The sequence below is a fragment of the Vulpes vulpes genome, chromosome 2, assembly GCF_048418805.1.
Source record: "Vulpes vulpes isolate BD-2025 chromosome 2, VulVul3, whole genome shotgun sequence".
In the NCBI taxonomy this organism is placed as follows: domain Eukaryota; kingdom Metazoa; phylum Chordata; class Mammalia; order Carnivora; family Canidae; genus Vulpes; species Vulpes vulpes.
The window spans coordinates 5,523,062-5,538,612 of record NC_132781.1 but is presented as its reverse complement, the minus strand read 5'-3'; the positions used below and the strand labels follow the sequence as shown (position 1 = coordinate 5,538,612).

The 15,551-nt window shown below is 58.0% G+C and overlaps 1 protein-coding gene across 10 annotated transcripts in view; it reads left to right on the top strand.

The window, feature by feature from the left end:
• The first annotated feature begins 315 nt into the window (after positions 1–315).
• ITGB4 (integrin subunit beta 4) overlaps positions 316–15,551 on the top strand; it is a 30,657-nt gene continuing 15,421 nt past the window's right edge. For 4 of the 10 annotated variants that reach the window (XM_072746597.1, XM_072746594.1, XM_072746593.1 and 1 more), the window contains exons 1-20: positions 316–473; positions 986–1,171; positions 2,295–2,385; positions 4,541–4,629; positions 6,082–6,164; positions 6,380–6,481; positions 6,636–6,840; positions 7,401–7,497; positions 7,680–7,851; positions 8,760–9,023; positions 9,377–9,466; positions 9,776–9,898; positions 10,285–10,449; positions 10,620–10,696; positions 11,346–11,548; positions 13,260–13,363; positions 13,484–13,582; positions 13,755–13,884; positions 14,508–14,630; positions 14,724–14,830. In XM_072746597.1, coding sequence (XP_072602698.1) covers positions 4,551–4,629; positions 6,082–6,164; positions 6,380–6,481; positions 6,636–6,840; positions 7,401–7,497; positions 7,680–7,851; positions 8,760–9,023; positions 9,377–9,466; positions 9,776–9,898; positions 10,285–10,449; positions 10,620–10,696; positions 11,346–11,548; positions 13,260–13,363; positions 13,484–13,582; positions 13,755–13,884; positions 14,508–14,630; positions 14,724–14,830 — 2,223 coding nt within the window. In that variant the 5' untranslated portion in view covers positions 316–473; positions 986–1,171; positions 2,295–2,385; positions 4,541–4,550. Of the gene's footprint in view, positions 474–938; positions 1,172–2,294; positions 2,386–4,540; positions 4,630–6,081; positions 6,165–6,379; positions 6,482–6,635; positions 6,841–7,400; positions 7,498–7,679; positions 7,852–8,759; positions 9,024–9,376; positions 9,467–9,775; positions 9,899–10,284; positions 10,450–10,619; positions 10,697–11,345; positions 11,549–13,259; positions 13,364–13,483; positions 13,583–13,754; positions 13,885–14,507; positions 14,631–14,723; positions 14,831–15,551 lie in introns of those variants that run through there. The other 6 variants (XM_072746596.1, XM_072746592.1, XM_072746598.1 and 3 more) reach the window with 5 other exon arrangements.

Here is a 15,551-nt window from a genome sequence, read left to right as displayed (position 1 = left end):
TTCTAAATAGATCATTTCAAGCCAGTGCGGCAAATGACAAGAAAAAGCCATGCCCTGGGCAGGGGGGGGGGGGGGGGGTGCAGGGGCTACCAGCTACAGGGACCCATAACGCAACTAAGGGTAGTGCAGGGAAGTCAAGGAGGCTCTCTGGGGCATGTGACATCAGCACAATGCCTTCAAGTACAGGAAGAATAAATCAGGCTGTTTGGGGGCAGACGGGAGGGAGGACAGAGACACCCGGAGCAGAGGTACCAGCCTCCAGCAAAAGCGTGGTGGCAGCTTGAAGCTGCTTGGTTTGGGCAGGGCTACCCACGGCGGGTTGTGTGGCCTCGTTGGCGGGTGGGAGCAGAGTAGACCAGGTCGAGGTCATGGAGCAACTTGAGAGGCTCCAGCTTGAACACGTGTGGCACTTGAAAGATCTCAGGCAGGGGTCAGATCCGTGAACCGGCTTGTCAAGAACAACTATTAACAGCGTGAGTGTCTGCGCGCTATCAGGTCGGTGCTGGCCCCTTGATGGGTATTGCCTTGGAAGGAGGTTTAAGTACCTTGCCTGAGGACACTCGGGCGCGGTCCCTACTGGGCTCTCCCGCTGGACACACACGTGGAGGGGGGTGGGGGTGCTGCGCGGCCCCAGCGGATGGCAGATGGGGCCGGGGCATCCCTGGCCCGGTGCCTCGCGCCCGCAGGAAGCCACGCGCACGGTCGCCTGCCGTCGGGGCAGGGGCGCTGTTCCGCGCAGCGTCGGGAGGTGGGCGGGCGGCGGCGGGGCAGGGGGCCAGGAGGCCACCCCGGGCCGGGGCAGCCGGGCAGCCCGGAGGAGGGGGGAGGCGCGGCGCCCGGGGCTGGACGGGGGGGGGCGGGGATGTGGCTCCTCCCCCGCCCCCGCCGCCGTGGGTCGGGGCGCGGGGCCGGGCGCCGCGGGAGCCGCAGCCTTTTCCGGGGGGCGGGCCCGGCAGCGGCGGCGCCCCGGCTCCTGCCCCGACAGGTGCGCGCCGCGCGCAGGAATGCGACGGGCCTGACTCACCAGCGCCTCCTTCCCACCTGCGGCCGCCCCATAAAGCGGTGCCCCCCCGCGGCCGCCGCCGCCCTCCGGACCGTCCCCGCTCGCCCGCGCCGCAGCGGGAGCAGCCGAGCACAGCCCGGCGCGGGGAGGGCGCGAGGCCGCGCCGAGGTAGGTCGGCTCCGACCCGGGCGGGCGCCGGGGTCGCGGGGCGCGGGGCGGGCAGTCGGGGGTCCCCGGGCTGCACCCCGCCCGCGCCTCCCGTGCCCCGGGACCGCCTGAGCTGGGCGTCCAGGCTGGGCCCCGGGGGCCAGGAGGGCAAAGCGAGTGCCCACCCCAACTCCGGGGACCCTTTCGGGAGGGCCGGGCGGCTTTTGTTTGCTCAGCTCTTCCCTTTGTAAAGGCTGGCAGGCCTTGGCCCCATCCGCCCGGGCAGATGCCGGGGCTGCCAGGGTGTGCCCAGGGGGCGGCTGGGGGCAGCCGGGCGGTGGAGCTGGAGAAGGCGCTTGGTCTTGAGACCTCGGGGCTGGAGGGCCGCAGGGAGAGAGGCCTGAGCCTGGGGTGGGTGTGCGGGAGAGGTGGGCAGAGGCTAGGCAGTGGCTGGCAGGCCTTCTGGGCTGGGCCCACTGGGGTTTGCAAAGAAGGTGAGGGGAGCGGCCACCCAGACGCAAAGGCTCTCCATGTTTGGCCGGGCCTGGCCTGCTGTGTGCAGTTCCATGGTCCATCTGGGGCCTGGGGAGTCCCTGATGCCCCTCTGGGCCAAGCACTTGCCTGCTGAGGTCTGGGGAGTCCCTGACGCTCCTCTTGGCCAAGTACATGCCTGCCCTCCTCCCAAAGTCATCTCAGGACACCCTTCCTCCAGGAAGCCCTCCTGACCTCAGTCAGCTGCCTCCGGGGCTAGGCCCACCGCTTCACCCTCCTCCAGTGCTTGCCCCCTCTCCCACTCAGCTCCTGGAGGCCCTCTGGCTGTGGTGCAGGGACCTCCGATGGCTTTGATGGCTTCGGAGAGCGGAGAGCGGGTGGGGCTGGGCTCCTTCCCACCCCGCCATGACCTTGCCACACCCAGAGCCCGAGGATCTGACTGAACCAGAAGTGAAGGCTGAGAGTCTGTGTCCATCCTGGGGGCTGAGAAGAGACAGAGCTGGGGGACAGCGAGGAAAGGGTGCTTGTCTCCTTGGCCCCCATTTCCTTGGGTGATAGAACAGCCAAGGGGCCAGGGGATGGGAAGGCAGGAGGGGCGGGGGCTGTGGTGGCAGGTACAGGTGTGCTAAGCAGGGGTCCTGTGGGATGGCAGGAAGCGTGGCTGTGGTTCTGGAAGAGCTCCCGGGGTGGCCCGCGGAGTGCAAGTCCTGAGGACCTGGCCCAGCCTGCGGCCACAACTTCCGGTAAGCCCATAGTCCTAACTTTTCCGTGAAATCTCATTGTTTTTAATACTGACAGCTACTTTTAAAACTTTTAAAACACAAGTTGAGTCAAACCAGACACTCTTGAGTGCATAACCAGCCCCTAACTGTCATCTTAGGGCCTCTGAGGATAACATGGAGGTTAGCGCGGGGGCGGGGGGGTCTGGATGGCCCTCATTTGGTTGGAGCTCCCCGACTGCTGGCTGTGGGATGAAGAAGTCCTGCAGCCTTGTGCCCCATCTGTGTCTCCTCATCTGGGAAGTGGGGGTAATGCACTCATCCCTCCCTGGATTCCCGGGCAGAGGAAATACCAATCACGTAGGTGAAGTGCTAGGCGCCTGCCTGCTGTGTGCCCAGCCCTGTGGGCTCAGGAGGGTGAGTAAGAGCCGGGTTCAGCCCTCCAGTCCCTGAACCTGGTGTGTTATGGTGCCCCCGGGAGGTCCAAGTTTGCAGCCTGTATTGTGTAGCATGTGGGTGTGGTGCCTACACCCCAAGGCTGCAGAAAAGTCATTTCCCCCAGAGACTCCTCCACCTTGGCTGGCTCAGGGCTCCCTTACCCTAGGTCCCTTGGAGGTGACAGCTCCTCCCCAGCCTGTGGATGTGTTGGGGCTGCTAGTGGTCTCCTGGGAGCCACATGCCTTAGGGGGAGGGAGGCTATGCCTTCCTGCCCCCTTCCACAGGCTTCCCTAAACCTAGAGGGAAGCTTAGTGGGAGGGCCTTAGGTCTGCACAGCCTGGGGCTGCTGCTGCCCCGCAGGCCAGGGACTGAGGAGCCGTCCCAGGAGGAAGCCAGTGAGCATGCAGGGACTGGTCCTGGAGAAAGAAGCCAGGGCCCTTATGTCTGCCCTCAGCTCTGCAGGCCTGGTGTCTCTGCCAGTACCTTCTCTTCCTGAGGCAGCAGGCCACCCCATCTTTTTTTTTTTTTTTAAGATTTTTCATATATCTATTCTTAAGAGACACAGAGAGAGGCAGAGACATAGGCAGAGGGAGAAGCAGGCTCCCCACGGGGAGCCTGTTGCGGGACTGGATCCCAGGACCTGAGCCAAAGGCAGATGCTCAACCACTGAGGGACGCAGGTGCCCTGGCCACATCTTTTTAAAAGGCTCTCAGTGTGGATGCCTGTGTGGCTCAGTGGTTGAGCAGCTGCCTTTGGCTCAGGGTGGGATCCCGGGTAGGGGGATTGAGCACCGCCCCCCCCCCTGCGTTGGGCTCCCTGCGGGGGGCCTGCTTCTCCCTCTGCCTGTGTTTCTACCTCTCTCTTTTTTTTTTTTTTTTTTTCTACCTCTCTCTCTCTCTGTCTCAGGAATAAATAAATAAAATCTTAAAAAATAAAAAATAAAAAGGCCTCAGGGCCTCAGGGCCAGTGCCTGCCCTGAGGTCACCAATGAGCTGAGATGGTGTAGTAGCAAGCCAGAGGCAGACAGTCTTCCTGGGGAGGCTGACAGTGTGTGTGTGTGTGTGTGTGTGTGTGTGTGTGTGACAGAGACAGAGACAGGGAGGCTTGTCATCTAGCTCCAGGCTAAATTCTGAAAGGATGATCTGCACAGGCACCCCAAAAACTCAATTCTGGTGCAGCCAGGGTAGGGGGCAGGGCAGGGGACCCCACCAGTGATGGGCTAGGTAGTCATTGCACAGCCTAGCTGAGTGCAGCCAGCTCCCCGCTCCCCTCTGCAGGCACCAGACCTTGGGAGGGCACCCCCTCCTCCTGGCCCCACTGCCTTCATCAAAAGAGCAAGACAGAGAGGGGCCAGGCCCTTGAGGGGTGGCCCCCTGTCAGGTGAGACCTGACCCAGGCCCACCGGGATCTGAAAGCAAAGGTGCAATAAGCCTTGCCCTGCCCTCAACGAGACCAGCACAAGAGACCTGGCATTAGGATAAGCTCAGAGCCCGCAGTCCTCAGTGACCAGAGGGTGGGGCCTCCCTGGGGCAGGTGTAGGCCTTTGGGGCCAGTCACTCCAGGGATGGCAAAAGGAGTTGGGGGCCCTGGACCCTGCCACTTGCAGACTGGGTGGCCTTGGAAGGTCACTGAAGCTGTCTGAACCTCAGTTTCCACCCCTCTGTGGTGAGAATGCTGGAGCTCTGAACTGGCAGGCACCTGGGCTGTGGAACGTCTTACGTCGGTTATTGCTGTTATACAGAAGGAAGAGGATGGCAGGACCGAGTCCCCACCCATGGACCTGGCTGCTGCTGGCAGTCCTGATGACTGTCAGCTTCCCCGGGGAAATGGGTAAGTCTGGCACCCCTCTACAGTGCCCTTCTGGGCGGGGGCACCCCTTTCAAGGCACTGCCCTCACCCGGAGGCTTCCCACAGGGTGTCTTACCCCGACACTCATTTGGCCATTCAACAAACAGCCACGGCCCGCTTCGAGGGCTGGGGAGCAGTGAGCCTGAGCCTGTGGCCCAGAGCACCGAGGGAGGAAGACCTGCTCTAGAGGAGGGAAAAGCTGCCCACTCAGAGGACTGAGGCACTTGCAGGGTGGTTTTTTAATGGGAATTTGGAGGAATTCTTCTTTTTTTTTTTTAAGATTTTATTTATTTATTCATGAGAGACACACAGAGAGAGAGAGAGAGGCAGAGGGAGAAGCAGGCTCCATGCAGGGAGCCCAATGCAGGACTCGATCCAGGGTCGGGTCTCCGGGATCACGCCCTGGGCCTAAGGCAGGCGCCAAACCACTGAGCCACCCAGGCGTCCCTGTCCTTTTGGAATTCTTTTTTTTTTTTTTTTTTTTTTTTAAGATTTTATTTAGGGCAGCCCTTGTGGCGCAGCGGTTTAGCGCCGCCTGCAGCCTAGGGCGTGATCCTGGTAGACCCTGGATCGAGTCCCACGTCGGGCTCCCTGCATGGAGCCTGCTTCTCCCTCTGCCTGTGTCTCTGCCTCTGTGTGTGTGTGTGTGTGTGTGTGTCTATGAATAAATAAATAAATTATCTAAAAAAATATTTTAAAAAAATAAAATAAAATAAAGACTTTATTTAGGAATTTGGAGGAGAGATCGGTGACACATCCGTCACCTGCTCTCTCTGAGTGCCTGCAGTGCGGAGCCAGCTCCTACTGATGAAATTTTGCCTGTCAGAGAAGGCTGTGTTGATAGCCTGAAGGAGACTGTGGAGGGAATATGGGCAATCCCCTGAGGCCCCAGCAGAGCCAGTGTTAAACACTGACAGTGCATCATCACCCAGAGCCCAGGAGACACCCCCACCGCCGTGTGCACTGAGTGCACACAGTAGGTCCTCACTGTGACTTTAACTGAACAGAACCAAAGGGAATCCCAATAACCCCTAAGGAAACTCCAGCACTTTCCTTCATTCATTTACTAACAATTTGCTGTGTGCCGGGCTTGGGCGAGGCACCAGGAACCAGCATTAAACAAGACAGACATAGTCTCTTGTCCCCCGGAGAAGCAGGGAGGGACAGCCAGGGTGTCCCTACCCAAGAATGAGCCAGTACCTCTTTCTCAGCCCGCACCATCCTTCCCTCTGGACTTGAGTGGGGAGCTCAGGTGTGAGACCTGGCTCTCCCCCAGCTGGGCTCCCTGGGCAGACCACCCGCCCACTGGCCTCCACGCCCTCCTCTGTAAAGTGGGAGAGAACCCTCACTTCTCTCCAAGGAGGATGCATATGGGAAAGGGCTTGGTCACTGGTGAGGTTCATCTCAGTGGGTCTGCGTATCTCTGCCCTCCAGCGAACCGCTGCAAGAGGGCCCAGGTGAAGAGCTGCACGGAGTGCATCCGCGTGGACCAAGACTGTGCCTACTGTGTGGATGAGGTGAGCTGCTATCGCAGGCCCTGGCCAGTTCCCCAAGCTGGGTGCTCCGCCCCGCTGTGCCCCACCCCGGGGCTCTGGCCGAGTCCATGCTTGCCACACCCTCAGTCCAGCCTCAGACCAGGCGGGTGTGGAACAGGCAAGGGTCAGGATAGATCCAGGGCTGGGACAGCCAGGGGATGGGCACTGCCCCCCGTGACCCTATCTGTTTGGGCCAGATGTTCAAGGAGCGGCGCTGCAACACCCAGGAAGAGCTGCTGGCTGCGGGCTGCCGGTGGGAGAGCGTGGTGGTCATGAAGAGCAGCTTCACGATCACAGAGGTGCCCGGAGTGGGGGCCAAGGGAAGTGGGCCCACCCATACTCGAGGCTGGCTGTTTACAGGGGACCACTGTGCCCACTGGTCAGGCTGAGAGGCTCCCCCATCAGGTCCCTGGAGTGACCCTCCAGCCAGCTGTCCCCCTCCCCTGGACACAGGAGATCGAGATCAACAAGACCCTGCGGCGCAGCCAGGTGTCCCCCCAGGGGCTGCGGGCCCGGCTGCGGCCAGGCGAGGAGCAGCACTTTGAGCTGTTGGTGTTTGAGCCCAGGGAGAGCCCTATGGACCTGTACATCCTCATGGACTTCTCCAACTCCATGTCCGATGATCTGGACAACCTCAAGCAGATGGGGGAAAGGCTGGGTATGTCTGGGCCAGCGTAGAGGATGGTGAGGTAGGGAATGGAGAGGGTGGCCTCCCCTAGCCTGCTGGGCCCCTGCTCGGGAGGCCAGGGCTCAGGATAGCTGCACCCACGCCACAGGGAAGGATAGGACATCTGAGCCCCCCCAAGAACTCCTTCCCCATCCATTCTGAAGTGGAAATCCTGGCCAGATCCCAGTCACCCATCGCTCAGGACTTTAGAAAAGGCCCAGGCTGGGTGAGCAGCAAAGCCTTCTGGCCCCGACAAGGAGCACAGCCATGGCCACGAGGCTGAAGTTCTTCCCCGGCCCTGCAGCCCGCTGGTCCAGCCCCCTGGCTGCCCCCTCCAGCTTGCCCCATGCCTGACTCTGCCCCGCCCCAAGGCCTGTCCCCCCTCATCTGCACCCAGAGCAAGGGCCATCATGAGCATGAACCGATGTTCACACACGAGGGATTGACAGAAGCTTACCCTCCCTCCACCTTCCTAAGCCAGCCCCTGGCCCCTGTGCTGCTGTGGGGGCGTTGGGGCTCAGCTGCCCCCTCTTTTCCCTGTTGACACCCAGCCCAGGTCCTGAGCCAGCTCACCAATGACTACACCATTGGATTTGGCAAGTTTGTGGACAAAGTCAGCGTCCCTCAGACAGACATGAGGCCTGAGAAGTGAGTGATGTAGTGGGCAGGGGTCCCAGCCACACCCGGCCACGGGACTTGCCTCCTCTTCACCAGGGGCACCCACAAGGGCTCTGGTGGCAGCAGGCCCATGGGACACTTTCAGAGAGGGTGGACACAGGGGCCTGGGGTCTGCTGCCCTGCTGACTCTGTCTCCCTCCTCCTCTGCCCAGGCTGAAGGAGCCCTGGCCCAACAGCGACCCCCCCTTCTCCTTCAAAAATGTTATCAGCCTGACGGAAAACTTGGAGGAGTTTCGGAATAAACTGCTGGGAGAACGGATCTCAGGCAACCTGGACGCTCCCGAAGGAGGTTTTGATGCCATCCTGCAGGTGGCCGTGTGCACGGTGAGTGCCGGGGAGAGCCCTGCCCGCCTAGACCAGGGTTGTGCTTCTCTGCAAAGACATGAGCTGCCCATTAACCTGCTCTGGTGCCAGGCCGTGACCCAAAGACTGGCTGGCGAAGCAGACATGAGTTCTGAGGTTCTGGAATCTTCTGTGCCCTGAAGCCAGCCTACCATCAATCTCTATGCTAATGCCAGTCTTCCAGGAGACCCCCCAGTCTCCAGCTGCACTGGGTAGCTGAAGAGGACAGTTTTTATGTGCACAGCAATTTTTTCATTTTGAAAATAATATACCCATCTTATAAACAATTTGGAAGACAAAGGACAGAAATTGCCTGTAATTTCAGCACAACCAGCCAGCCTACCACTTGACATCCCACCAGCATATTTTGTTCCCTGTTCCTTATTTTATATAGCTGCAATCAGTGTACTTATAATTCTGAAACTTGCTTTTTTTCCCCCACGTGACAGTACCATGAGCATTTTTGCTTGTAATACATAGCTTTCCAAATCACCCCATATATTTCCTAACTGCCACGCACAGCTGTATCTATTTTAACCAGGCTTCTCATTTAATATTGCCTGTGTGCATTTTCCCACGCAGTTCAAATATTCCCACAGAGTGGTTTTGAAGCCTTGGGGGGACTAGTCAGGTGAAGCTGGCTCGGGTCTTGGGTGGTGACCACCGTGTGCAGACCCCGCCTGCATCCTGCCCGCATCCTCATTGTTGTGCCCAGAGCCATGGCTCACGTGCTGTCACGAGCATCCTCCGTGATAGCGGCGTGCTGTGAATCCTGTGGCTTAGCGACCCCATGTTGGGGACCTGCTTTCTCAGTCATAGGCAACACAGCAATGCCTGTCCTCAGTAGGCAGGCTGCTCGATGGGCCTCCTCCCCTCCTTGTCTTTCCCAGAGGGACATTGGCTGGCGCCCCGACAGCACCCACCTGCTGGTATTCTCCACCGAGTCAGCTTTCCACTATGAGGCCGATGGTGCCAACGTGCTGGCTGGCATCATGAGCCGCAATGACGAGGCATGCCACCTGGACACCTCGGGCACCTATACCCAGTACAAGACACAGGACTATCCATCAGTACCCACCCTGGTGCGCCTGCTTGGCAAACACAACATTATCCCCATCTTCGCCGTCACCAACTACTCCTACAGCTATTACGAGGTGGGGGGCTGAGGCCTCACTGGGCAAGGGGGTGGGCGTGGGATGGAAGTCCAGGGGGCTTCTCGGACACCCTCCCTCCCTCCCTCCCTGCCTTCCCATCCCCCCCTCTTCCTCTTTTCCTTCTCCAAACTTTTGGCTCCCTCAAGGGTGGACTCTGATGGGAAGGGGAGTTCATGTGCCCATCCCCCAACCCAACTCCCAACCAGGTAGGGGTGAGGAGGGCAGGTTCTAGAATACGCCAGGCCTTAGCTTCCCCATTAGCAAAGTGAGGATAACCCAAGCCATTGCCCAGATTCAGTGAAGTGGTGACAACTGTTGAAGGCTTAGCCCTGGGCTGGCACTCTCTCCTACAGAAGCTGCACACCTACTTCCCCGTCTCCTCGCTTGGGGTGCTGCAAGAGGACTCCTCCAACATTGTGGAGCTGCTGGAGGAAGCCATCAATGTGAGGGGCACCATGGGCTCCAGTCTGAGCCCTCCTGGGGCAGGGCTGGAGAGGGGCAGAGTGGGCAAAAGGTGTCCTAAGTAAAGGTTGAGAAACAGGCCAGGGCAGTGAGGAAGGGCCTCCGCTGTTCCCTCAGGACCCTGAGGCACCCGCCTTAGCCTGGCCGCAAGTTCCTACAGGCTCTGCCCCCCTGACCCCCCACTCTGCCTTAGTCCTCCATGCAAAGTGGGTGGAGCCCAGCCAGGCCAGGCCCTAGTGGGTGAGCCCTGGCTCCCCCACCCAGACCATCGATTGCTTGCCCTCCTTCAGCGCATTCGTTCTAACCTGGACATCCGGGCCCTGGAAAGTCCCCGAGGCCTGCGGACAGAGGTCACCTCCAGGATGTTCCAAAAGACAAATACCGGCTCCTTTCATATCCAGCGTGGGGAAGTGGTATGCTTCTGGGGGGCTTTGGGAAGGGGAGGATGGGGACAAGGCCCTGCAGGGGGACCTGTGTGAGCAGAGCTCAAGAGCGTAGCCTTTATGGGCTCCTGACTGACTCTTGATCTCAGGGTCGTGAGCTTGATACCCACGTTGGGCATAGATATTACTTAATTTAAAATAAAATTTTCAAGTAATAATAATAGAAAAGAGTGTGGCCTTCAAAGTCAGACAGGCCTGGGTTTGAAGCCCCCTGGGTGAGCCACTTGGATGACATTGGCACTTTCCTCAGCTTGTCCTCGTCTGCAGAGTGGGGATAAATCAGCACAGGGCTCAGAGGGATGCTCAGATGAGTGAAAGGGCCATAGATGCCCCTTGTCAATGTGGGGTCCTTGCAGGGCACATACCAGGTGCAGCTGAGGGCCTTGGAATTTGTGGATGGGACTCACGTGTGCCAATTGGGAGAGGAGGACCAGAAGGGCAACATCCACCTGAAGCCCTCCTTCTCAGATGGCCTCAGGATGGATGTGGGCATCATCTGTGACGTATGCCCCTGTGAGCTGGTACGATGCGGCCCCTCCAGGTGGGAGGGAAGGGCTGGCCAATTGCTATGGGGCCCTGAGGAATGAAGCAGAGCCTCAGTGGCTATATCTGCCTTGCGGGGTGCCCCAAGGGGCAGAGGCAGCAGAAGTGTCCAGTGGCCCTGTTACACCCTGCCGTGATCTCATTCCAGCAAAAAGAGGTGCTTTCAGCTCGCTGCAGCTACCACGGAGACTTCATGTGTGGACACTGTGTGTGCAATGAGGGCTGGTGAGTGTGCAGGAGCCCCGCTGGCTGCCAGGACGCCCTGGCCACTGTAAGGCTCTGCTGTGGAACACACCATGTATGCCAGGCTGGGGACAGGACGGCAGGTCGTAGAAAGGCTCGGAGAGGGGCGTGCCCAGTTGTTAGGTGGATCCAGTCCAAAGCACTTCGAAATACATAGAGGTAAAGAATATCTCTAGGGAAGGCGCAAGAATCAGGACAGTGGTGGCCAGCAGGGTGTAGGGACTGGCTGTTGGGGGACAGACATGAGAGGGACACTTACTTTTCACTCCATCCATTTGTACCTTAGAATTCTGAACCATGCACACGTGTGACCTAGTCAGAAATGAGCTCATTTCATAGGGCTTCAGGTGGATGTTGCCCTTCTGGTCCTCCTCTCCCAACTGGCTCATAAATAAGGGTCATGAGGGCTTTTAAAGCTTCAAGACACTGAACAAGTCCATGGTGACTTGAGGAAGGGACACTGGGAGGGTCTTGGGACTGACGTTTGAGTCTCAGGTCAGGCACTGCTGTCTGTATGCCTTGAACCCACTGAGGTACTCTTAGGGCCTCAGCTTCCTCATCTGTAAAATGGGATGATAAACACCCCAGCCTTCGTCTCAGGCTGTGGGGAAGTGACTGGCTCCTCCCTTAGGAGTGGCAAGACCTGCAGCTGCTCCACTGGTTCACTGAGTGACATAAAGCCCTGCCTGAGGGAGGGTGAAGACAAGCCGTGCTCTGGGCGTGGCGAGTGCCAATGCAGCCACTGTGTGTGCTATGGAGAAGGCCGCTATGAGGGTCCATTCTGCGAGTATGACAACTTCCAGTGTCCCCGTGCCTCGGGGGTCCTCTGTAATGGTGAGCTCAGCAGCCCTGGCAGCCAGGGGTGGTTCGGGACAGCAAGGGTGACCTGAGTACCCAGGCCCTGACCCACCCCAATGGCTCTTGCATCCTGACCCAGGTGGAAGGGCCAGGCCAGGAGTCAGAATCCCCAAGTTTGGACCTAACCCCCCTTGGGACTCCCCAAGTGCCTCCCCGCAAGTCCACTGCAACCTGGACCTCTCACCTCTACAAACTTGGTGCCCAAGGCCCCCACCAGTGCGTTATTCTGCTCATGCCTCATGCCACTGCCCCTGGTGTCCTGTAGTCTGTGCCCACCCTCATCCCCACTCTCCCATCTCATTAGGGTGGGTCCCATCCAGCTGAATCCTCAGTGGTTGGTGGTATATGTCATTACCGTCTTTCCTTTCTCGGAAAATAGCAAATTTGCAGTAAGCAGGGCCTGGAGTTACCTGTCCATGCTAGCCCCACAGGGCTTAATGCAGCATGGCCAGGGCTTCCAAGGAGGGCAAGGCTCCCAGATCCCACACAGGGGCCACAGGAAGGATTGACCTGTTGAATGGAGGAGAATGAACGAAAATCCAGTCATCAAATACTTATTAAGCCCCACTTATCTACTTGTCATTAGAGGTCAAGCCCTTGCTTTCCTCTCTTCTTGCTTTTGTCTGCCATTCCTTCTTGTCAGCTCTCCATCCCTAAGTGTGCTCAGAGAAATGAAAGGAGAACCCAGTACATCTGGAAGAAGAGAGACATTTGACACAGGCTGAGCTGTGAGACAGGAGGGGAGGTGGAGGCTGTTGGAGAAGGAGGCAGGACCAGAATGCGGGGGTTTGGGTTCTAGTCCAGGGTGGGTCCAGTTCTAGTCTAGTCCAAACTTCTTAAAGGGCCAGAAAGTATTTTTGGCTTTATGAGCCATATGGCCTCTGTCACAACTACTCAGCTCTGCCACTGTAGCAGAAAGTAGCTGTAGACAACACAGAAACAAGAGAATATGGCTGTATTCCAATAAAACTTTAGCAAAAATAGGTAGTGAGTTGGATTTGGCCTATAGGCTGTCTAGTTAACCCTTATTCTGTTCTAAGGATATTAGACTTCATGCTTTGGCAAATCATTGGAGGTTTTGATTTCACTTTCGAGCTATTGGTATGTTGACCTTGTATCCAGCCATTTTAGTAAAATCACTTATGAAATCTAGTAATTTACCTGCAAATTCTTTTTTTTTTCTGCAGATTCTTTTTGATATTTTGTGACATATTCCTAATATTTTTTAAGATTTTATTTTTGAGTAATCTCTACTTAAAACACGCTCTGTGGAGCTCGAACTTACAACCCTGAGATCAAGAATCACGTGCTCCACTGACTGAGTCAGCCAGGTGCCCCATGTTCCTAATATTTAAAATAATGGCAGTTTTATTTCTTACTTTCTGATATTTATGGGGTTTTTTTCTTTTTCTTACCTTATTGCATTGGCCAGAATTCATTAGAGACACATGATTGGATTTGTGTTTTGGGATAATGACTCTGGCTGTAGAGTAGAAAGTAGAAGGGAGAATGGAATCAGAAAGATGGAGAGAAGGAGATTCCAAGAACTGAGGAAGAGATGAATTTGCCCCTGGCTGGAGAAATCCCAGATCAAGCTCAGCAACCACAGGCCCTGCCTGGCAGATGGGGAGCCTGGACCACAGGAGTGAATGTGGCTCTCCTCTCCTGTCCCTCCCCTTCTCTGCAGACCGGGGACGGTGTTCCATGGGCCAATGTGTGTGTGAGGCTGGCTGGACAGGCTTGAGCTGTGACTGTCCTCTCAGCAATGCCACCTGCATCGACAGCAGTGGGGTAGGCCTGGGCACAAGGAGGGCAGCGCAGGGCGGCAGAAGGGACCCTAGCCAGAACCACCCACCCTCTAGGGCAGGGATGGGGGTCCTGGAGCCTCACTGGTGTCCCCTCTTGCTCTAGGGCATCTGTAATGGGCGTGGCTACTGTGAGTGCGGCCGCTGTCACTGCAACCAGCACTCACTCTACACGGACACCACCTGTGAGATCAACTACTCTGCGGTGAGGCCAAGATCACTGGGGTATCAGCATGGGAACCCTGGACACAGGGCAGGGCAGACAGGAGGCGCTGAGCCTGGTGACATAGGAGCCGGCCAGGGGTGTGAGTGAGGTTAGGGGAGCAGGCCTGGCAGCCACCCAACACAGTCCCGGTCTCCCCTCATTCCCTACCCAGATCCGCCTGGGCCTCTGCGAGGACCTGCGCTCCTGTGTGCAGTGCCAAGCCTGGGGCACCGGTGAGAAGAAGGGCCGCACGTGCGAGGAGTGCAGCTTCAAGGTCAAGATGGTGGACGAGCTTAAGAAAGGTGTGATGCAGCGCTGAGGACGGGGTGCTAAGAACCTAGGCAAAGGGCATCCGATGGGTAGGGTGTGTCACCCATCTGGGTGGGGCTGGAGAGCTGGGCGGAAGGCTCACAATCCACGCTGAGATCATGCAGGTGAGAGAGAGGGATTCCAGACTGGGGAGAGGTCACAGAACGCACACAGGGCACACCGACCTGGGCATGGGCACGCGGGCTTGTCAGGACACATGGACCCCAGCAGGATGCACAGCTGAGTAGGGGCCAAAGAGTCTGGGGAGGGGGAACCTGGCCTGGGCAGGGAGCAGATAGCCGGGCAGGGATATGAACACAGTAGGGGCACATAGTCCGGCCATGGGGGCACACAGCCTCCTCTCCTGCAGGTCAGATCAGTGTTCTAGAAGCCAAGTTCCTGAATGACACCCAGGATGGGGAAGTGGGCGTGGGGCACAGATTTGCAGCCTTTGATTGCTCCCAGGCAGGGACAGGGCAGTGCCTCTCCTCACCCTGGCCCTGTGCCAGGGGACTTGCGTTCTCCCCCAGGGAGATGTGCAATGGGCACAGTGGGCCCCAGAGTAGAGGACGCCTCCTGAGGCCTGGGGTGCCCTACTGACCATCTGTGGGTGCAGGAGAGGAGGTGTTGGAGCACTGCTCCTTCCGGGATGAGGAGGATGACTGCACATACAGCTACACCGTGGAGGGCGACGGCACCCCGGGGCCCAATAGCACTGTCCTGGTGCACAAGAAGAAAGGTGAGCCTGCAGACAGGGCCAGCGGGCGGTCTGGCAGGGCCCGGGGGGAATGGGCATTGCCTTCTTCCTTTCCTTCCTCCCCTTTGTCCCTAGAGTGCCCACCCAGGTCCTTCTGGTGGCTCATCCCTCTGCTCATCTTCCTCCTGCTGCTCCTGGCACTGCTGTTGCTGCTCTGCTGGAAGTACTGTGCCTGCTGCAAGGTGGGAGCTCCCTCCCCATCCCCTGCCAGGGTCCCCACTTACCCCAGGGTCCCCATCCCTCACTAGGGACCACTACCCCCACCAGGTCCTCACCCTCCACCAGGGTCCCCAGTTACCCCAGGGTCTCCACCCTCCCTCCCCACCAAGGTCTTCTGTGGCAGAGGCCAGGTGAACCCACGTCTTCTGCCCAGCTCTAGTGCCCTCCCCACCCCAGCCCTCTGCTTCTGCCAACCATCAGTGGCCCGTACCTGAGACCACTTACCCTCAGGTCAGGCACATGCAAAGAGCCATGGGAGCCAATAGGGAAGAAAGGGCCTTGTGCCAGGAGCTGATAGTCTCCCTGGGGAGAAAAGATAAGAGGCAGGAAAGCACGGAGGGTGGCCTGGCACGGAATACTGAATGGTAGGAGCAGGGAAATACCGTGTAATAGCCCCAATATTATGGGATGTTAGTATGTGTTATAAAGAAAAAAAGACATCTATGATCAAATACATTTGAGGAAGAGGCTTCTTCTCTGCAGGACTTCTCCGAGCCTTTGATCTAGTTGTACGCATAGTGAAACTCTAAGAGGGGCATGGGGAATGAATTCAGTGCTTCTCAAATGGGTTCGATCATAGATCCTTTACTTTACAGATCATCTGGCAGGACCAGGGTCCCACCAACTGGGAATCCTCTGGCCCCGTCACCCTCTGTCCTCACCCTAGGTGCTCCACACCTAGAT